Below are 23,636 nucleotides of genomic sequence, written 5' to 3'. Positions count from 1 at the left end.
GATAAAGTGGGTCTTTGCCCATGAAAGCTTATGTTCCAATACATCTGTTAGTCTATAAGGTGCCACAGGACTCCTTGTCTCCTCTTCCTCTGTTACCCTTCACTCCACCAAGCTTTTGTGCTGCTTCTGGGTAGTGTGGGAAACATGATTCTGTATTGTAGTTTTAAATGAATTGTTAGTCAGAGTTCTGTACAGGTAGGACCTGCAAAGTCCAAACTTCTGTCATCCAGCAACATCTGTGGTCTGGTGTTCTCGGTCCTGGGCTGAAGCACTCATGGGGAAACGTCAGCCACCCATTTGGTAACTATTCCTCCTCCATCCTAGAGCTTCCAGAGTGCTGCAAAAAGCTCATTTGAGACACTCAAGTTCAGGGAAGGAGGGAGAAGAATGGGGATGGAGAGATGCTTGGGAGAAGAGATAGGGTAGCTATGGAGCACTGTGGCTAGGAGCCAAGAGTGCAGCCCTCCAGCCTGCAGTGAGGGCCAGGAGTGCAGCCTGACTATTGCTGCCTCCCTTACCATACGGCTCACCCTGCCTCTTCTCTATGGTGCCCCACACCCCTAGCCCTTTTCAGTCAGCGCCAGTCCTTCTGCTGCCACTGAAGCCTTGCAGGTGGTGGCAGCAAAGGTGCTGTTATTGACCTACCCTGGTCTATCAATTTCCCTGGTTTGGGATCAATTAGGTCCCAAGGAGATACAACCCGGGAAAATAGTAAGGAATTTATTTGTCAAACATTTCCTGAACCTTTTTCATAGTCCGTACAGTTACAGACATACTTTCTGGCAGGTATTTTGAAATAAATTACCAAAAGAATTGAAACTGGTGCGATGCTATATTATTTTGACAAATACAGTATTTTCAAATGCTATCAAACTCTGCATATTTTAATTTTTTGGTGCAGAATTCAACTAACATTCTCTTCTGAAAACTTGATGGACAAATTAGTATTTTACATTTACATGTGATAGAACATGGTATCAACGTCAGTCTAATGTACGTTGCCGTAACCCTATTGGGAGTAAGTATATTTTATCTGTTTTATTATGGTTATAATTTCAAACTTTGCTCATTTTATTCTTTTCTTTTATTCATTTTAGAACTCATGAAATTGATTTAAGTGATACAGATCCTGAGAAGCCTCTTGAAGTTCCTGTTTCAAAGGAGAGTCCATGCTTAAATGACCTGATTCTAGAAACTGGTTGTACAACAAAATGTTTAGTGCCAGAGAAAGAAGCTACTCTTTCTATTAATGAACCTAAAGAATATGAGTCAAAGAAACTAGTGCTTAAATCAAGAATGGAAAATGGAACATATAAGCCTCCAATTATACCAGACATGAAAGATTTTCTGGCTGTAATAAGCTGTATTGGAGATGATGGAACTATTTATATGATACCCAAATCATTTGGTAAGATTCTGAATTGCAGAAAGTAGATGTTTTTATGGTTTTGTTGCTAATGATGAGTTAGGAGCACAGTACTAGAACACACATGGTCATTGAAGGTGCCCTTCTTTTGATGCAACAAGTTCCTTTTGGCTATCTCTGTTATCAGTGCAAAAGTGGTCTAGAAACTACATTGTTGTGACTTTAGAAAATACACACATACTCAATGACACTTTTTACAAAAGGCACATTTCCTTTTCTGATTTTTACTGCCTTCTTCACAGTAGTCTCTGAGTGCTTCACAAACATAGAGTAATAGCTGTTATGCTGCACTTGGGAAAATAATTAATTTTGTAGCATGTGATCTTAATTATCAGGTAAAAATGTATTTTAAAATTTAAGGCTGGGATTTCCAAAGAGAGTTATATGCCCAAATATCAGTGACTTTCAGTAGGAGTTAAGTACCTAATTCTTTTAGTCCCTTTTGAAAAATTCAGCTCAATTGACTTTCATGTTTCTTCTTAATACTAGTTGATTGCTCATTAAAAATACATTTTAATCTGCCCAGTGTCCAGATAACACTGTCTGCTACAAAAAAATTAACTTGTTAGTCTTAAAGTTTTTTGTTCAATTATTTAAAAAAATCTCAAAATACTAAATTAGAAATACAAGTTTATAAAACAAAGTAAAATTTATCATCTCCAAATTTGCTACTATTAAGTAAAATGCAATAGGTAGGATTCTCAACCTATTTGAAAGCTATTTGGAAATTGAAATAGGAAAAGCTGTTTAACCTCTAGTTTAACCTCTAAATCAGGGTCACTCAACACGTGGCACATGGGTGGAAACCAAGACAAAAAAAGTAGTCAATATAATAGTCTTCTGTTGATGTACATTTTAGTAATTACATTCCTGGACTGTCATTGCTCACTGAAAGTGCTGTCATATGGGTGGAAATCAGGTAAATATTGTATTTTATTAATATCAGCAGAATGGCTTAAATGAGGCCTATGTGTTGTATAGTCTTTCCTTAATCTTTGTATTCATGCCTGTCATTGTGAAAGAAGCTATTTACATATACATGCAACCACGCTTAAGTTGCGGAATTCAGCAAGTGCTGTTAGTATCATTGTGGCCCCCGGGGCTTCCAAAGTTGAGTAGCCCTGCTCTAAATTATTGTTCTACAGCCCTGGCCTAGTATAATTTTAAATATAGTGGTTAACAGTTATTTGCACCTACAAATACTCTGAAATCCATTTTTCGAATTTCTCTTTCACCCAATTCTTGTGCAGAAAATGAACTAAACAAGTTGATGGCTGATATGCAAAATAACGTCAAATGTCTTGGTCTTCTGGAACCATATTGTTGGAAAAAGGATGAAGCTTGTATTGTAAGAGGATCTGATACCATGTGGTATCGAGGTAAAGTTCTAGAAGTTGGTGGTGGTACAATCAGGGTAAGTTTGGTTGTTGTTTTTTAATAACAAATGAGATAAGTGACCTGTCATAAAAACACAAGATTGATTATCAGGGATAAGCCCCAATGGTCCATCTAACTCAGTATCTCATTTTCCAGTAGCTGCCAGTGCCAGAGGCTTCAGAGTGAATGTTCAGAACGGGCAATTATCAAGTGATCCATCCCATGTCGTCCAGTCCCAGCTTCTGGCAATTGCAAGTTTAGGGACACTTGCATCCCTAACCATGTTGACTAATAACCATTGATAGACCTATTCTCCATGAACTTATCTAACTCTTTTTGAAACCTTGTAAGAAAAACATAGTAATCTACTGAATTTTTTAAGACTGTCCCAGTATCTGAGATGTAGAGGAACTACCCAGTCTTCAATCCATATATTTTCAAAGCATTACACCCTACCCTGTACCATCAGTGCTGATGCACCACTTGGCTTGGCAGTACTATTTTCAATTTTAGATTCTATTTCCAAGCCGCCCCTACCACCTAGCTTATACTGCTCAGGTGTAGCCTGAAGTGGAGCTCCCATAGGGTTGCTATTTAAAGGAGGAAATGTTACTCACCCTGTGCAGTAATTTTAGTTTTGAGGTATGTCTCGCTATGGGTGCCCCACTACCCATCCTCCTTCCTCTTTTCTTGGGTTATTCTCTAGGGCGGGGGTTCTCAGCCTGAGATATATGTATGCCTGGAGAAATACAGAAATCTTCCAGGAAGTACATGAGCATCTCTAGGTATTTGCTTGTGATTTTTATGTGGTCTGTTGTAAGATTATGCAAAGTTAGTACAAACTAAAATTTCTTACAGTAACTTGTTTATACTGCTCTGTATATTATGCATTGAAGTGTAAGTACCGTTTGTTGCCACTTCCCTTGCCTCCCCTCTTGACCTCCCCCCAGAGTTATTTAGAGGATTGCGGTAGTCGCTGTCATCGAACCATACTGGTCCCCATCGGAAGATGTCACTTTGTTTTACCAGTCATTTGGGCTGAGAGGGACAAACTCGATTCCCAATCCAGTAGAGGAGTCAAGTAAGGTGTTCTGGTACAGCAGTAGCAGTTGGGATGAGGAAGAAGACCATGGCGAGTTGGAGTACCATGTCTTATTTCAATAGTCTGTAACTAACAACAGTGGTTGCAAGCGCTACAACAGCAAGCGGTATATATATACAAAAAGTTCATGGTGGTGTCCCGGATCCACACCAGCATTGGGAGGGATCCATCCCACTAGAGCACTGTTCAGTGCTATTGCCTCAGTTTCCTGTAAGAAAACATAAGGTTTGCCGGTCTTGGATACAATCCAAGCCTCAGTAATTGTTATTGGTGTTAGCCCAGCATCTGCAGTGGTCCAGACTCCTTTTCCCTTATAGGAGTGCAGTACATGGGTTTGTGTTCCCAAACTGGGGTGTTGGGACAAGGGCTATTAAGTGGTTTAGTCCCATGATCGTAGACAACCCTGTTGTCCATCGGGTTGGGTAAGCAAAACCAATTCTTGAAACAATTTTTACTTCAGTTAAAACATACTCCCACTCTTGCTTACTGCTGGGCGGTAGACCAATATACTCTACTTGCCAGGTTGCCCATAGTATTTTTCTATCTTTTAGCCTGGCAAATCATTGCCTTTCTGTTATATGTTTTCCGAGTTCAGCACATAGGGTGCAAGCTTGTACCAGAGCTCTGGCTTGTTTGTGGGTGATAGGCCAGCCCCTGGCATGTGCCTGCCGCACCAGCTCTCTGTGTGTCCCAAGGTTTTATGTAGCCAAATGTACAGGCGTTCCCAATCCACCTGGGCAGCAAAAATTTGTACTGCTGCATTTGCTAGGTTATTTAGCTATGCAGCTAGAGTATTATTCTTTTGGACACATGACTTATGCTTAAGGCATGTGGGGTTGCATGCTGGTATATCCATTAACAATATTCCAATCTCCAAACAGGCTTTCCCCCTATTTCCCAGTTAGTTATCCACTGGGTGGCTCCAGCCCATATAGCACAGGAGTTAGTGTAAGTCTGCTGAGACAGCAGCAGCCTTCTCTGTCCACTTTCCTTTGAAATAACCAGGCAGCCTGTATTCACATATAATGTTGAATTTAAAAGCAAGCCAAAAGTGTTATCAACTCAGCCTGAAAGAGACAGTTAAGTTTTAAAGCTTGAGTTTTTAAACTAATAAGTTGGTTTCTAGAAAGTTAAATGTCCTTAAGAGTTGAATGCCCAACAGAAGCACTAACCAATTTGTGCCTTGTTTGTTTGCAATTTTAAGCAAGAGGACATTATCCAAAACAAAATAAAACTAGTTAATTTGAAATCCACAAAATAGAGTTACAATATATAGAGCTCATTCCTTTATGCAGTTAACCAATTAAGTTTTAGTAGAATCCTTAATTTTCCTTTGCAGATTTAACAAAGGTGTCCATAGACAAAATGTTTACATTTGATTGTTTCTTTGCATAGATGGTTTGCACATTGTTAAGAGGCTGCAAAGAAACAAGGTGTCATTTTAAAACAAGATTTCCCTTCATGTATTACAACCACCACTTAGTTCCTTCCACACTCCCATGGAGTCCACCTTTATCTTCACATTCCCTCAAATCACTTGCTTTGTTCTTTCAAAAATGTTTTTCATTTCTAGTAACTTTCCAATGTCTGCCTTATTCCTTCAACTATGCCTATAGGGCTCCAAACTTTTTGCCTTCCCCTTCTTATGGTCCATCCTAATTCCTGCTAAATGACTTTTTACAATGACACATGTTTGTCTACTATTAATTTGGTAAGGAGGGTGAGCTTGTTCACTAAGCCTCATACCTCCTTGTCCTTTTCTTAAGCATATTCCTGAGGGAAGAAAAAAAAATACATCTGAGAGTTGCTTTAACTCTCAGCACCCATCCTTAAGGGAATCTAGCTCGTCTGGGTACTGAGAGACATGCATTTCTACCTCTCCACTTCTGAAGCAGAGGCTTTTACATTTTTGCAGTTTTTACTCATTCTATAGTGTACATGGCATGTTACAGGAAAGTGTGCAATCTTTGTTTACAACACTACTTAGCCACATTAAACTTTGCATAGAGTGTAACTCTTTCTTTATGCTTATAGTTTTTTTGTACCTTCATTAAACAACTTGGACTAAAATGGTCTTACTGAAAATAAACCAAACCAATTTGTTTTAAACCTGCAAACAAACAAGATTACTGGACCTTAAAACATCATCTATCTATCTATCTATCTATCTATCTATCTATCTATCTATCTATCTATCTATCTATCTATCTATCTATCTATCTATCTATCTATCTATCTATCTATCTATCTATCTATCTATCTATCTATCTATCTATCTATCTATCTATCTATCTATACACAGATACACATACATTCTCTGAACCTTTCTTACACTATTTCTACATAGCTATACAACAATTACATTCCCTTTTATTCATTGGGGTAGTTCAGTTCCAATACAACCCCCTCCCTTTAGAGTTCTTTTAGCAGTCTCTCTAATCAAATGTACGAATTTGAATCAAATTTGTCTGGATTATTTACAGACATTCCTTTGGAAAAAGGGCCCATTTTCCCTTCAGAATGACTGTAAAGAAGCCACAGTTTTCTATCTACACCATTTTAGCATTTGCACAACTGCTCAATTCTCTCCATTCTCTGCAGAGTTTAAATTCTGTGTTTTTTTTTCTTAAAACACTTTCTTATCTCTAAAATAAAAACTGGCCTTGTTTCAGATATTACTCTTGTAAGTATGTTTTAAGGGTTTAGATTTTCAGTACTTACTGCCTTTTTCTCAGTTCTACCACAAAGCTTTTACTCTTATCTGTTACCTGCCTGCTTGTCTGGGCCTGATCCTGTTTTCCTTGCTAAATGGAAAGTGGCTCCTTTCCACAGACTCAGGCTTTGTCCCATTCTTTAGCTTGCAGGCAGTTCTATACTTACAGAACTGCACCCACAACTCCTCAGGATTTCCCCAATCCTTTTCTAACATTTCACTATCCCATTTTGGGTTGCCCCAACCTTCCTGGGCAAACCCTTTCTCTATACCACTAAAATCCATGTCTATCATGACAGGCTTCATGTTGCTGTATGTGAACCAGTAGCACAATCCTGCCGACTACGCCAATTCTGTCAGCCGACGGTCAGGGCAGTGAGTCCCTTATGACCGGCTGAAGTTCTTTTAAATTGTGCTTGGTTCTGTTAAAGCAACTGAAGGAGTCAGGTTAAAGCTTAAACAGTTACTATTTTATTGTTACAGGGTAAACTTAGTTGTTAAATGCTACTACTGTGTTACAGATAACACAGCCACTACAAAGGACAGGACAGAAATTACACTAATAAGTCACTTACAGGTACCATGAAACCCTTTTGGTTCTCTGAGCTCTTATTAAATGCATGCAAAATAGACACATAGCAGGTATATTCTCACCCCTGCGTTCCAGACTTGGCGTGGCCAGCATCTTTCTCTCAATCCCTCAGGAAGAAGTAGGGCGAGGTTGGGCGTCCCACAGACCTCGGGAGACAATCAATACCTGCCAGCAGGTATAGATGATTGGAGCTCCAATGGGGTGGGCTGCTGAACCTCTTTTTATACCCCTTGGGTCATGTAGGCTTCTTCCTGGTCTCAAGTGGCCAATTAGGAAAAATGGCTTTGAATGCCAAGTTTCCCACGAAGGGTGCAAAGCATAATTTACACCTGGGAAAATGCAGACAATGGGCACCTCTGGTATGTGATGGGCGAAGATTCCTCTCTGGGACAGTGCAGGCGTGTCAATTACTGGTACTAGCTATCAGGGCGACGGGAGGCCCCGGGTCATCAGCTAGCCCATTTACTGTCTGGTTTCTGTTTATGGTAGAGTCAGGGACAGGCAGCACACCTGTGTTCCCAGGGCATCAAAGGCTGACTGCCTTTCTCTTGCTCTCTGGGGGGGGGGGGGAGGAAACAAGATGGGGTTTGTGGAAAAACAAGATGGGGTTTGTGTCTGGCTACACTTGGGGATGCCTGGGGCAGAGCAGCTGGGGTGCTGCCGGGTTGGTCCAGTAGCGCCAAGGAGCGGTGCTGCGGGACCAACCGGCAGCACCCCACCTGCTCTACCACAGGCCCGGGGCTTTGCTCCACGTCTCCCTGGTCTGCTGGGGGGGGGGCACTAGCTGTGCCCCCCCCGCCCCCCCAGCAGACCAGGGACACGGGGAGCAAAGCCGCAGCGGCGGCGGGGTGCCGCACCTCTGAGGCTTTGCTCTGGCAAAGCCTCAGAGGCACGGGACCCCTCCACCTCCCGGCTTTGCTCCAGGTGTCCCTGGTCTGCTGGAGACGGTCCCCAGCAGACCAGGGGCACCCGGAGCAGCTTTTCTCGCACTGCCTGTACTTGCTCCGTTGACCCTCATATAAGTGAGAAGTATGCTTGCGATCCCTGGCTTTAAATTTTCAATAACTGCCACAAGGTGATTCTGATCAGATTACTATAACACCTGTCTATAGTGCTCATGTGAAGCACATGTCCCTTCCAAACGCAGTATCTGCAGGCCATTCCTGCATAAGACTGAACAGTGTAGGACATTTTGGTTGTGTAAATTCCTCATGGAGGAAGCCATGATGACAGGAATGACCTCTGTCTGGAGAGATTCCCCATTTACACCGGCCTGAAGAAGGTAGGATGGCCCTTGTTGTTTGACCACGTACCAGCCCCACCTCCAGCTTTGAAACATGGTGTGTTTTTTGAGAGAGAAGAGATTTGACTATTTGCCAAAGAATAGCTTTGTTCTAAGAGGTAACATTTTTAGAAAATATATTTTTTTAGACAAAATATTATTTATTTTATTTAGGTTCAGTATGTGGACTATGGCTATGTTGAGAAGATCCCTCAGTGCCATCTCTATCCTGCTGTGCTGTATGCTGACATTCCAACATTTTGCATTCCATGTCAGCTCTATAAAATAGTGCCGGTGAGTAAAAACTAAATTTGAAGACTTTTTGTAGTTACTAAAATTAATATACTAATTAATAGTAGAGGGAATAAAGGATGTTTTTGCATATCTAGCCAGTATTTGGGAACTCAGTTATGAGTTCAGACTGAAAATTTGTACAGCCGCTTCCCGAGTTGCGAACGGTCGAGTTATGACCTTTCGCACTTACCACCAAAGCTCCCATGGAGCAGTTGTAAAGGCAGTCCCCGAGTTACGAACGCAACCCGCGCTTACGAACAGCGCGGTCGCATGTAACTCAATGGGGTCCGAGTTACGAATGGATCGAGTTACGGCCAAGTGTTTGGTCCATAACTCGTTCGTAACTCGGGGGGACGCTTGTAAGTGTACTCATACACTTACAAGAGTAAACTTCTTGACTTCGTGTTCTGTGATCTAAATATGTAGTTTAAATGTAGTTTTGTAACTATTTTTTTTATTCACAGTCTGCCTGAAAAGCAGAAAGAGTGAATGATTGATTTCATTTAATAGCAGAACTGGAAAATAAAGTTCAGTTGAAAGCAATTCTTTAATCTATTGCAGTTCTATATAATACAAATAGGTACAAACAATGGTCTCTTAAGCCAGCAACCATCTAGAAGGACAGCTGAAATCAGTAATGTACAGACCCTCTCTTCTCATTCTCTATCAGCTTCACCTATTCTCACCACTCCTAGAATCATAGAGCTGGAAGAGATCTCAGGAGGTCATCAAGTCGAGCCCCCTGCCCAAGGCAGGACCAATCCCAGATAAATCAATCCAGCCAGGGCTTTGTCAAGCCGAGACTGAAACACCTCTATGGATGGAGATTCCACCACCTCCCTAGCTAACCCATTCCAGTGCTTCACCACACTCCTAGTGAAATAGTTTTTCCTAGTATCCAACCTAGACCTCCCCCACTGTAACTTGAGACCATTGCTCCTTGTTCTGCCATCTGTCACGCTGTGAACAGCCTTTCTCCATCCTCTTTGGAACCTCCCTCAGGAAGTTGAAGGCTGCTATCAAATTCCCCCTCACTCTTTTTTCTTCTGCAGACTAAACAAACCCAAATCCCTCAGTCTCTCCTCATGGGTCATGAGCTCCAGCCCCCTAATCATTTTGATCGCCCTCCGCTGGACCCTCTTCAATGTGTCCACATCATTTCTATAGTGGGGGGCCCAGAACTGGACACAGTACTCCAGATGTGGCCTCACCAGAGCCAAATAAAGGAGAATAATCACTTCTCTGGATCTGCTGGCAATGCTTCTCCTGATGCACCCTAATATGCCATTAGCCTTCTTGGCTTCAAGGGCACACTGTTGACTCATATCCAGCTTCTTATCCACTGTAATCCTTGAGTCCTTTTCTGCTGAACTGCTACTTAACCATTCAGTCCCCAGCCTGGAACAATGCCTGGTATTCTTCCGTCCCAAGTGCGGGACTCTGCACTTGTCCTTGTTGAACCTCATCATATTTCTTTTGGCCCAATCCTCTAATCTGTCCAGGTCACTCTGGACCCTATCTCTGCCCTCCAGCGTATCTACCTCTCCCCCAGCTTAGTGTCTTTTGCAGACTTGCTAAGGGTACAATCTATCCCCTCATTCAGGTCATTAATAAAGATTTTAAACAAAAATGTCCAAGAACCGATCCTTGGGGCACACCACTAGAAGAAAACTGGCAACATGTAACCTCTAGAAGGAGAAGAAGGCCAACTCAGGTATCTCCCATTCGTATAGAGCAGGGGTGTCCAAACTTTTTTCAAAGAGGGCCAGATTTGATGAAGTGAACATGCGTGAGGGCCAACCATTTTGCCTGACATTCTTTGAACCATTAAAATTAAATGCAAATTAACTATTTTATGCAAAGTTTATTGCAAACGGCATACTTTTCATTTCGTCACATGGATGACAAATCTAAACAGGTGTTAAATCACTCTGCCTTTCATATCTGAAGGCCAGATGAAAAAAAATCCAGGAAGCTGAAATATATGTCAGGAACATTGTAAAGTACATTACATATTATTGTTAATAAAGGTTGTCTGTCAACTTTTAAGTTCAAAAAATATGAACAGGAACATAACACCAAGTATACATGTTGTGTCCAAATATATTTATAACTGATTTAGACCAACTGACATTAACTGAGATTTTACAATGTATTCATCTCAATACATATGGATTTGTTGGGGGCCATAAAAGATAGATATTGCCAAATTACCTGTGGGGCCGTATTAAACCAGAACATGGGCCTCAATTGGCCCGCGGGCCGGACTTTGGACATGCCTGGTATAGAGGTAATTAACCTCTTTCAGGCTCTCTCCACACGCACTACGGTGGTGAATGCTTTGTCAGGGACTTCTCAGGGAAGAAATCAGAAGGGAACACCATCTACTGGAAGGTATGTGATACGCAGTTCTAGGGATGGGGGTTCCATGACCACCACCCTCAAAAGAAGACAGGTGGTGGTGGTTGGGGACTCCCTCCTCAGAGGAACTGAGTCATCCATCTGATGTCCAGACCTGCAGTCTCGAGAAGTGTGCTGCTTAGTGGGAGCTTGCATTCAGGATGTGACAGAGTCTTCCAAAAGTGATTAAACCTTCGGATCGCTACCCCTTCCTGCTTCTCAACTAACTACCCTCTCCCCCAACCCAGAACGTATCACCTTTTCTCCAGAGCCTCTTTCTCCCTCACCAGTACCATCAGCCCCACCTTCTGACACTCCACCACCACCGCACCGCACTACCATAGTTCTTCGAGTAGTGTCCTTGTGGGTGCTCCACTGTAGGCGTTGGACTTTTCCCACCGTCGCAGATCGTAGATCTTTTCAGCCATAGTCTGCTGGACTGTGCATGCGCGTTGGCCATCGCACGCCGTTCGTGCCTTTTTCTGATCGTGCATGGTCCATCTCCCACCTGTTCCTCCTGACCATCCTTGGCTGTAGACTGAGTGAGCTCCCTCTCGCGTTCCATCCTGTCATGAATGGAGACAAAGCGGATTGTAAGTAGTTGAAAGTTAATAGTAGTTTGGTAGTTTAGTCATAGTTCGTAGTTAAGGTTTTTACCAGTTGTGTACCTTCTTGTTTATATATCTGCCGATTACTACTTGAGCCATGCCGGGTTTCAAAAAATGCGGCACATGCCACAAGCCATTGCCCGCATCAGATGGACATTCTTATTGTATAAGGTGTCTGGGCAAGGGACATATCCCTCAGAAATGTCCCCACTGCTCCAAGCACACGGCTCGAGCTAGGCGGGACAGAGAAATGAGTCTGAAATGCTACTCTTTGACAAGGCACTTCAGCCGCTGCCGACCGACTCCTCCTGCCCTGAATCTCTGGCAGTTGCTAAACGTTGGCCTTCTTCACTAAAGCCCACCCACACAAAAAGGAGACCTTCTCCCTTGCGCTCCCTACCTCCAACACAGGTTGGCACGGGAAACAAGCCGGGCACTTCGGGAACGGCTCCTATCCGCCAGCCCGACAAACAGAAACAAGCCTAAAGCATGTCGGTACTTAGTCCGGCACCAATGACGTATGTGGCACCGGCATCTGGAGCAGAAACCAGACTGGCACCGAGAGACCCGGCACCTACCCCAGCACCGATGACACAGTTGGCGCCGAGAGCTCCACCCACAGCACCGCTTGCTACAGCACCTCTCGCTATGGCACCGCCACAGCCAGCACCAGCTCCACAGCCGGCACTGGCACGCCACCTAGCGACGGCATCAGCATTTCACAAGAATGCGCAGCTGGCACGCATGTCAACACCAGCGGCGTCACCACACCGACACTGGCACCGACTAAAGCGTGCCGGAAGACTCATGCACGGCCTACTCCATCACCAAGTCCTGAGTGTGCCTCTTTTTCACTGGAACCACTTTCACCATCTCCGGTTCGCTCACCTCATCCTGGACACTCACCAGCATGCCATGCTTTGAGATCGCATCACTATTCACCAGTTCGCACTTCCAGCTCTCCACGCTACTACCATCAGCACCAATATTCACTGCTCTCTCCAGCGCATTCAGGGGGCAGATCACAGTCACCAAGATCGCCCACACTCTCCACTGGTTCCAGACATCATGGCATACACAGGACTGGACACACATATTCCCCAAGGTATTATGACCGTTGATACAGGCATAGTAGTTATGACAGTCACTACTCATATTCCCCAGAGTGTAGTCTGAGGAAATCGCCTGCACGTCATCAAACTCAGGGTAGGCATGACAAAACAAATTCTCCCACCCCCTTCATGAACGAGACTGCTCACTCCCACTGAGAATGATCCTACAATTACACACCAATCAGAACCAGAAGAGGGACAATTGTTGAAGAGAGAAAAAGAATCACATGGCCATTCTCCTGCAGATGTATCCTCGTCTTCACCAGATGATGCAGTCTTCCCTGGTGATTCATCACCTACAGACTATCTGCAACAGTTCCAGGAACTGTTTAAGAATCACTGACAGCCAAGAAATACAACTGTCAGAAGTTCCACAAAAACAGCACCTTTTGCTCAGAAATCTGCAACCATCACAGAAGGCAAAGGTGGCATTACCACTCGATGACGCAATCTTGGAAGTAGTCAGTGATGTCTGGCAAACACCAGCTTCAACTCCAGCAACAAATAAGAGAGTGGGCAAGAAGTATTTTGTCCCCACTAAAGGGATGGAATTTCTTTTTACTCATCCCCAGCCTAACTCTATCGTTGTCAATGCAGCAAAACAGAGAGCCGAAGTCCTGCAATACAAGAACAACAGCGGAGACAAGGACAGCAAACGCTTAGACCTTTTAGGAAGGAAGGTCTATTCATCGGCCACTTTAAGAATGGTCAACTACGCGGCTCTTAGCTAACTGTGATTTTGATTTGTGATTTATTCAAAACTAGCACCACTCTTAGAGCACTTACCAGACAGGAAACGTCAGGTCCTTAAGGCTGTGGTACAAGAGGGCATGCAGCCTCCCGATCGGCCTTACACATCACCCTTGATACTGCAGATGCAGTGGCATGAACCACAGCCACATTGCTGGTTATGTGGAGAGCATCATGCCGCAGTATCAAAAGACTTCCAGTCCAAGGCAGAAGATTTACCCTTGGACAGACACAGCCTTTTCGCAGACAAGACCGATCAGGTCCTTCATTCTGGTAAGGACTCCAGGACAACTCTCAGGATATTAGGCATGTACACACCTCCTTATCCTCATCGTCGAAAACGCTACGTACCTTAAAACAGACAAAGACCCTTTTCATATGCAACACCTCATTATAGCCAATATAACCAACGCCCTAGGCAATGACAGCAGAGACGACGTCCACAAATCAGCAAACCTCCAATCAGCAAAACACCAGGCAGCAGGTTTGATGTGTCAGTCGAGGGCTTGCAGACCACTCCGCTAACCGCTTACCAACGCGATACCACCAAACTTTTTTACCATCGTTTGAGGCCATTCCAACAACGATGGACCTCCATTACCATGGACCGATTGATCCTACAGCTAATTACATCAGGCTACACCATCCCCTTTACTTCACTCCCTCCATCTGCCCCTCCCTCCCCGTCGCTCTTCAGGGACCCCCTCACGAGTCTCTTCTCAGGCAGGAGGTGACTCATCTTATGGATATTGGAGCAGTGGAGAGGGTTCCAGAGGACTTCAAAGGAAAAGGATTTTACTCCCACTACTTCTTTATCCAGAAGAAATCGGGGCTGGAGGCCAATTTTAGACCTTCAACTAAAATCGGTACCTTCGCAAACAATGCTTCAAGATGGTTACTTTAGCAACTGTTATCTCAGCACTCTACTACGGAGATTGGTTTGCATCCCTCGACCTACAGGACACCTACTTTCACGTGACTATCCACCCGGCACACAGATGCTTCCTACGCTTTCAAGTGGAATCCGAGCACTTCCAGTACAAAGTTGTACCATTCGGACTTCCTTCAGCTCCCAGGGTTTTCTCAAAGACACTCTCAGTAGTAGCAGCATTTTTACTACAGTCAGGAATCATCGTATTTCCCTACCTAGACAATTGTCTGCTTAGAGCCCCCCCCCCCATTCAATGAAGCACTTCATGCTACCAACACGAGGGCAGTATTTGAGGCACTCGGACTTACAATCAACATTCCAAAGACATCCATGACACCGCAGCAATCCCTAAAATTCATAGGTGCATGCCTCGATTCCACCACAGTGCACGCATACTTACCCATAAACAGATTCTACAGTATCCAAGACCTCATGCAAGTTCTCTCCACGAGTCCCAGAACTACTTACCTGTCTACGACTCATGGGACATATGGCAGCTACGATGTACATCGTGGCATATGCAAGACTACCCCTCAGGTGCCTTCAGTATTGGATAGCCACGGTGCATACGCCAAACAGGCACAAAGTTCATAGGATGGCAATGGTGCCTCGTCATGTCAAAGAATCATTAACATGGTGGACCATCCCCGACAATATGTTGGGTGGAATACCCTTTCACCAACCTCAACCAACTATACAGGTCGTGAACAACGCATCCCTGCTTGGCTGGAGCGCCCATTTACAGAACCGTCAGATTCAAAGTCGCTGGTCTGCACAGGAGTCCTTACAGCACATCAATTTCCCCGAACTGAGGGCCGTCTTCAACGTCTGCAAACATTTTTTCCCTCTTATTCGTGGCCTTGTTGTGTGTGTTCTCACCGACAATATGACAATGGTATATTATATAAACAGACAGGGAGGGATTCGTTCCTGTCCTTTGGCATAGAAGCAATATGATTATAGAACTGTTGCAAGCAGCACAAAGTCGTGATCATGGCAGCATACCTCCCTGGCGAGGACAATGTTATAGTCAGTGCCCTCAGCAGACATTTTATAGCACATCACAAATGGGAACTACACCCAGACATGCTCTGTGCGCTTTTCCATCCATAGATATCTTTGCCCCACATCGTAATGCAAAGTGCCCTCAGTATTGCTCAAGGGCAGGAATCAGACTGAGGTCCAGGGGAGATACGCTCCTATTCGACTGGAATCGTCACCTTCTGTATGCCTTTCCTTTTACTCTCATTCCCAAAGTTCTGGAAAAGATAGCCACGGATGGGGCCAGAGTAATATTGATGGCACCATTCTGGCCACGTAAGATGTGATTCCCATACCTGTTCTGCATGTTGCCTTATCCTCCATATCACCTTCCCAGATGATGTGATCTGCTAACGCAGGACCACAGGCATTTGGTACATCCTCAACCCAAGCACCTCTCCTTGATGGCATGGTTCCTAGTTGGTTCCAACAAACAGAGATGAGTTGTTCCCAGGCTGTTAAACACATTCTTTTACATAGCAGAAGACCACTTACCTGCATAAATGGCATTGATTCTGCTTGTGGTGTTTGGACAGCAACCTAGACCCCAACACATTGCCTTTGCAGCGCATTTTGGACTATATTCTCTATCTCAGGCATTCGGAGCTATCATTCTCTTCTTTCAAGGTCCACCTAGTGACAATCACAGCCCTGCAACACTCTCTGGATGGCTATTCTATTATTTCACACTGATTACAAAAAGATTCATGAAGGACTTGGCTAATCTCTTTCCATGCAATAGACAGCCTCCCGACCCCTGGAATCTGGAGCTGGTCCTGGACACCTTAATGAGGCCCCCATTTTGAGCCTTTGGCGACTTGAAATTTATCCTCCCTAACCACAAAGGTTTTTCTCTTGGCAATAACATTGGCACGCAGGGTTGGGGAACTGTCTGCTCTTTCGGCGACATCTCCATACACAATATTTATATTTCAGAGAGTCATACTACGCCCCCCCACCTACATTTTTACCTAAAGTTAACTCGGAGTTTCATATAAATGAACCCATACACCTTCCTACATTTTACCCCTAGCCACATTCCTCAGAACAACATGCTCAACTACAAACCTTGGACGTTCGTCAGGCACTGGCGTTTTACATGGATAGAACACAGAACTTCTGTAGGTCTCGGTGCCTATTAGTTTCCACAGCTGACCGCTCCAAGGGTCTCCCTCTATCATCTCAACGCATATCCAAGCTAATTGTCTCCTGCATTGTACGGTGTTACTCATTACGGAATAAGCTGCTTCCACACACCATTAGAGCCCACTCAACAAGGGCAATGGCAACTTCCACTGCTTTCCTCAAGGGAGTTCCCCTTAAGGACATTTTCCAGGAGCCACATGGTCTTCCGACTTCACGTTTGCAAAATACTATGCACTGTCCAATATTTTCATGACTGACGCAGCAGTGGCCTCCGCTGTTCTCTCTACAGCGGTGAGATGATAATTCCAGAACCCACCTCCTTTACCCAATCTGCTGCTGTGAAGTCACCTACGTTGGAGCACCCCTGGGGACACAACTCGAAGAAGAAGAGGAAGTTACTCACTTTGTGCAGTAACAATGGTTCTTCGAGATGTATGTCCCCATGGGTGCTCCATGACCCACCCTCCTCCCCGCTTCGGAGTATCTGCTTTTATTTTTCAGACTTTGGTGTTCAGGAGGAACTAGTGGAAGCCGGACCGTGCAAAATCAGAAAATGATGCGAACGGCGCGAGACGGCCAAGGCACATGCGCGGTCCAGCAGACTACTGCTGAGAAGATCTCCGATCTGCGGCGCTGGGACAAGCCCGACACCTACAGTGGCACCCACGGGGGGACACATCTCAAAGAACCGTCGTTACTGCCCAAGATGAGTAACTTCCTCCTCTCTCTCACCCCATTATTACTATCAGCAGCTACACATATCTCTATCTTTTATGTTGTCAGGATCCAGATCCAGGTCACTCAGATCTCCCATGCTATCAGCGTATATTCACTATCATGATGATTGTAGGAGCACATTCTCCTCCAGACATTCCTCGCCTACCAGACATTATTACAACTGCCACCACAGTCACACCTATTATGAACATCACCTGGCACATCATTCCATCTTGTCACACTATTCCTGGCATTGGTCACCTTGCTGTCACTGATCAGATTCGAGACGAAGCTGCGTTGACTCCCCTATTCCAGCCAACACGCACCCTCTCACTCTCACACAAATCGCATCCCAGCCATCTCAACACTCTGACCCCCCAGTCAGGAGGTCCAGCTTATGGAGGTGCAAAAGAAGCAGCACCATCTTTTAAAGAATTTACAACCGTCTCAAAAATCTAAGGTTTCCTTGCCCATCGATGAGGCTATTTTAGAGATAGTGGACGACATATGGCAGACATCAGCCTCAGTCCCTGCAAACAAGAGGGCGGATAAGAAATATTTCATTCTCGCCAAAGGGATGGATTTCCTCTTCACACATCTTCAACCTTAACTCCCTTGTGGTTGACATGGCACAACAGAGGGCCAAGCCCCACAATGTAAGAACAATGACAAAGACAGCGAAAAGTTGGAACTTTTTAGCAGGCAGTGCCAATAATTGAGGGATAGATAAGATGTTCTCTCTTCTATAGGGAAAGCACCTATTCCTGATAAACATACAGTGTGAGAGTACTTTTTCTAAAATGACTTTGAGAGCTAATGAAGTATATTCTAAAAATACTTTTTTTAGGTCTTTCTGTGGGCTTCTCTCTGAGTGGAGAAAACCCCCCTCAAGTTCTGCCCAGTCCAGGAGTCTCTTTCAACTCCAGATCTTCTTGCTCCTGGAATATATATACAAAGACTGTAGTTTCAGTTTTGAACAGTTTAGGATGAAAAACATAAATCCTGAAATAAAAAGGAGCATCACTTTCTTTCGGAAGGACAAGGCCAACTTTCCACAAGGAGATTCCAATAAGAGCAGGCACAAAGCGAATATTTTTTTATCATATGGTACTATTTACACAAATCTAAAAAATCAATTGGGAGTGGAAAAAGCAGGAAAAATCTTGTATTTCTTTTTCAGTCTATGAATCCAAATGACAGTAGAAATTAGGAAGGCGAGAGCTACAAAAACTCTTAACTATAGTAGACGAGTCAAATAAGTCTTGGGTTTTATTAAGGAGAAATTTGTATTATAGAATATTATGGGTAAAATGCATACTCCAGACATGAATTAGTACACTATGCTTGTTTATCTTTAGAAGTGTCTTAGATTTTTGTGTTTTCCCCTCCCGCTGTCTAGATTGGAAATTTTTGGCAGACAGATGCAGTAGAACTCCTTCAAGAACTACTGACAAAGAGAGTTGTTGAAATACATCTTCTGGTAATTTAATTTATGTTCAGACACAGGAAATAAAATTCTAAACATTTTTTCCTTTAACGTATAATTGGCATATTTTATGGAAGGAATAAAACTACTTGCTTTTCTTGAACAAAATAATTCCTACCTAGCTCAGGATGTGTATGTCACAGATAGCATAAAGACAACAAATTACACGATGTCTGCTTTAACTGTGACTCTTGTCATTCCTATTAGGCTTTGATCATGTTAGTTTTTAAAGATATCAGAATATATTTATGTAGTTAACATTGTAACTTAATGTGAGTTCTTTCCACTTTCATGTAACAATATTAGAACCTCTCCTTTCACGGAAGTTGGAGATGTCATGGATTCCAGGGCTTTCTGTGATCTCTTTGACAGCTGTAGTGCCTGATGCATCTGACCCAGAGCCACCTGAGCAGCTGAGACCAGCTGTACAAGCATCTGGTGGGAGCAGCTCTGGGGCAGTGGTCCCAGGGACAGCCCCAAGGAGAGCCCAACAGCAGTGTTCGGAGCAGCAAGAAGTGGATGGTGCATCTGGCCCTGGGCAATGATGGACAGGCAGCTGATACCGGGGATTGTCCTGGCATCAGCCACACTGGCCACTGCTGGAGTGGCCCCAGGGCCAGCTGCTCCAGTGATGCCCCTGGTCAGCTGCACCGGCTTCTGTTCAGGCATCCCTGGGGACTCCCCAAGAAGTGAACAGTGTTGCTGGCTGCAGTAAACACCTGAGCAGTGACCCTGGGGAATGTCCAACCAGTGGTCTTTGGAGTGGCCAGAACAGGGCAGCCCTGGAGGCCATTGGGAAAGTGATTCCTGGGGGCCTTTGGTTCTTCCATCCACCACAATAAACTAACCCCACATTACATATTCTTCAAGTTGGTAGTATATGTGCTAAAGGAAATTAGGAAACCAATAGGGATTCTACCTCTGTCTGGCCTTGAGATAGCAGCATAATATGATCTCTTTCCTTCCAATAAAGGTCTGGTTCCATTCATGCAAATATGCACCAAGCCACAGCATCCAAACATTGTCCCAGTCTCAGAATCAGAGAGTATTTCACTCTCACTTCCCAATTGATATTTCCTAACGTACCTAAGTACATCACAAGTAATTTAAAATGTCAATGTATTTAAATTTTCAAATAGTGTTGACATATATTTAAGCAAGAACACATTTAATCCTACCATTAGCTAATGAGTAAAGCTAAAATTTAGTCATGGGTACTTTTAGTATGAGTCATGGACAGTGCTAGTCAAACATTTACAGTTCATGACTTTGACTAAATCTCTACTCCTGGGACCCCACTGTGGGGTCTGACAGCCTCCAACAGCCTACTGCTCCAAGGCCCCCAGGAATCACTCTCCCAATGGCAATATTTGAGTAATGGTCTCTATATGTATTCCAGATGTGGGTATGCATGCACGCCACGAGACAGATATCTATTTTCAGCAGCAATATCCATTGACCCACATGTGTGCTGAACATTGCCTTATGCTCCAGGTATGGTTATAAGCAACGGTGTGGTATGATGCTTTTTCAGTTCTTTCTACCACCGCATGGTTAGAGTTTTTCTCTTTCCTTGTGCTTGTAGGCTCACTAAGAGAACACTTTGTCCATTATATATAGTTTAGTCTTTCTTACTAGCATAGGTAGTTTCATAGTGTAGTTGGTCTTGCCCCACTTAGAGTCCATCTCAACTTGATTGGGAATCTGTGCCCCATAATCCAGGATTTAAAAGTTTGCACATTGTGCCCTTGTTCGTTCTCACTGAGCAAGGATTATCACCACTACTTGTGTTGCTTCAGGGAGGCACATTGTGTTGCAAGATGTGCAAGTCCTTTCCCCTGCTGGTCTTTTATGATGGAAGTTCCTTATGTGTTCCTAAATACAATTCTGGGAGCTTAGAGGACTTTGCTCTGGTGCCTTTCTCTATGTAATTTCATGAATGCTCCCAGAATCACTCATGAATCTAGCTGATTGTGGAGTCTCCACATGTGGTCATGCTGAGTGACGACAGTACCTGGATGGTTGGCTGCTGTTCACTAGCAAGACATTGTGAGAGACAGCCTAGCCCAGAGAGAGTTCAGGGGGCAGAGTAGTCCCTCAGTCCGAGGCTGCACCCTAGGAATCCCATGACATTTTATGTATATCCATCTCCAAAGTTGTTTTACCAATTATTGATGCACTTATGGAGCCAGCAAAAATCATCTGCAAAAGGTCAGGTGTCCCCTCTTACAAAAGGGAATTCCTTTTCTCATACCCCACACCAAACTCTCTGGTAGGCTGTGAAAGAATGAGGCAGACGGTACCATTCCAGAACTACCTTATACGACAGAGCCTAGAAGAGACTAGACCTCTTTGTTTGTAAGGCCTACTGGTTCAGTGACCTTTTAATTAAAGTTGTCAATTATGAGTCCTTATGGGCCAAGTACAAACTATCTAAATTACTGAAAGCTATCAAGATTTATTACATTTCTGCCAGAAGACAAAAAAGACCAGTTTAGGGCCATCCATTTCCAAGGTACATCGTCTTCCTAGAATAGCATTGTTTAAAGCCTTTACACTATTTGCAGCCAAAACTGATGAGTGCCTTCATAGGCCAAAGGATTCCAGAATGATGCTGACATCCTTAAGCATGGCCTAGAACATAAATCAACTATACTTTGTCAGATGAAAGGTCAGCTAGCCTAGTGGTCACCAACCAGTAGATTGAGATCTACTGGTAGATCTTGGAGCCTCTGACAGGTGATCCTGACTGATTTGGCCAGGAAGCTATCAAGCACTGGCACTTCAGTTGCCTCTCCACCCACTGTCATGATGCTCCTGACCTCTGCCTTAGAGCTGCCCCCCGGGAGCCTCCTGCCTGCTATGCGGGAGATGGATCAGTAGAAGCTGTAAGGTCAGTGCCTGTAGATGTGGGGCAGCACATGGTGCCATGGAGCCATTGCTGTACATGCCAGCTTCTTTCAGGAGTGGTACAGGTCCAGGGCAGGACTAAGCCTGCCTTAATCCTACTGCTCCATTAATCCTACTGCTCCACCATCTGGAAGCCATCTCAGTTAAGTGGTTCCCAGCCAGAGCTTGCATCCTGATTTCCTGTCCCATTCCTGAACTCCTTCCTGCACCCAACCTCATGCTCTAGATGTGAGTTCCCCTGCACCCAAATTCCTTCTTGGAGCTTGCACCCTAATCCCCCAACCTGGGCTCAGCCCGGAGCCCCTCCCACACTCTGAACCTTTTGGCCCAAGACTAGAGCCTACACCTAACCCCCTGTCCCAGCCTGATGAAAGTGGATGAGGTTCCATCAGAAAGGGGGATGGACTGAGCAGGGTGAGGCCTCAGAGAAGGGGCGGGAAGGAGGCGGGGAAAGGGTATTTGGATTTGAGGCAGATCTTACATTGCACTTAAATTGAAAAAGTGATCTTGTGGTTTAAAAGATTGGAGCTCACTCGTCTAGCCCAATATCCTGTCTTCTGACAGGAGTAAGTTCTCGGTGTCACATTTAGCATGTTTAGTGCCTTCCTCCCACTGGTGAATGCCCACTCAGTGTTTTCCCACTCCATCACCGCCTGCTTTCTGGAAGATCTGATGAATTCTTCCTACTGGTCCTTAAATCAACACCCCCTTGGAATGTCAGTCTTGTGCTCTCTGCCCTCATCAGACCTCCCTTTGAAACCCTGACCATGTGTTCCTCTTACACTTATCCATGAAGACCATAATTCCTCATGACCATCACTTCCACTAGGGAGGTCAGCAAATTGGGAACCATGATGACCCTCCCCCATACACAGTCTTCCATAAAAACAAAATTTTGTCTTACCTTCATTTTGAGTTTCTCATGGAAGTGATCTGAGTTCCACCTCCATCAATCCAGTCACCTCCCCATCTTCCATCCTAAGCTACACCTCACTCCTACAGGCAGGACTTTGCACTCTCTGGATATCTGCTGTGTGCACACATTCTGTCTTGACAGGACCTGCACTTCTGCACACTCTTTCATAGCCATTAGAGAAAGATCACATGGCCAAGCCCTCTGGTCACAGCACATACCAAAATGCATCACTGAGTGCTACATATAGTCAGGATTACAGCACACTGCTTCATATATGACAGGCTCTGTCTCCATAGTGACATATCCTGGGAGGACATGCTGGGTGGCTCTCACCACTGCAACACCTCCTGCTGGTCACACTGAGAATTAACTCTATCCCTTGAGTGTGCAGCCTTCTGGCCACTATCTTGCCCATCATCATGCTGCTCCACTTTCTCCACTATCTCTCTGTGGACCCCTGTTTCTCCCTGGACTGCAGAACCCTCTTCAGGGCACCGCCAGAAGGCAGTGCCCATCACTCTGTTCTTGCCTCCTTCCAGGAGTATCGGCAGTCCTTAATTGATATATGTGCCACTGTGGCTGACTGCAGTCCCCAAAGTCTAGCCACTGGCCTCAAGGGCAAGCTGAAATCTGTAAAAGCCATGATCCTTGGTGACAAGGTGTAATGCAAAAAGAGAAAGGAGGCAGGCTCATCCACTACTCTGTTTCCTGGCCCAGGGACCCTCTGGACGCAGTCTTATCCTGTTCTCCCTCACTTCCCTTACCTGCCCTCAGTATTCCCTGAGCCACTTCCATGTAACATAAGGCTGACAGGTATTAGGCTGGAGTTTGCC

At 44.5% G+C, this 23,636-nt stretch overlaps 1 protein-coding gene across 2 annotated transcripts in view; it reads left to right on the top strand.

The window, feature by feature from the left end:
- Positions 1-23,636, top strand: part of RNF17 (ring finger protein 17) — a 218,453-nt gene that overhangs the window by 167,705 nt on the left and 27,112 nt on the right. For both annotated transcript variants that reach the window (XM_089775614.1, XM_089775613.1), the window contains 4 exons: positions 1,098-1,408; positions 2,677-2,840; positions 8,667-8,786; positions 18,891-18,971. In XM_089775614.1, the coding sequence (XP_089631740.1) occupies positions 1,098-1,408; positions 2,677-2,840; positions 8,667-8,786; positions 18,891-18,971 (676 nt within the window). The remainder of the gene's footprint in view (positions 1-1,097; positions 1,409-2,676; positions 2,841-8,666; positions 8,787-18,890; positions 18,972-23,636) is intronic.

The sequence above is a fragment of the Pelodiscus sinensis genome, chromosome 1 (genome assembly GCF_052426305.1).
Source record: "Pelodiscus sinensis isolate ZL-2025 chromosome 1, ASM5242630v1, whole genome shotgun sequence".
Taxonomy (NCBI): Eukaryota; Metazoa; Chordata; order Testudines; family Trionychidae; genus Pelodiscus; species Pelodiscus sinensis.
This window is presented reverse-complemented; position numbering and strand designations above follow the sequence as displayed.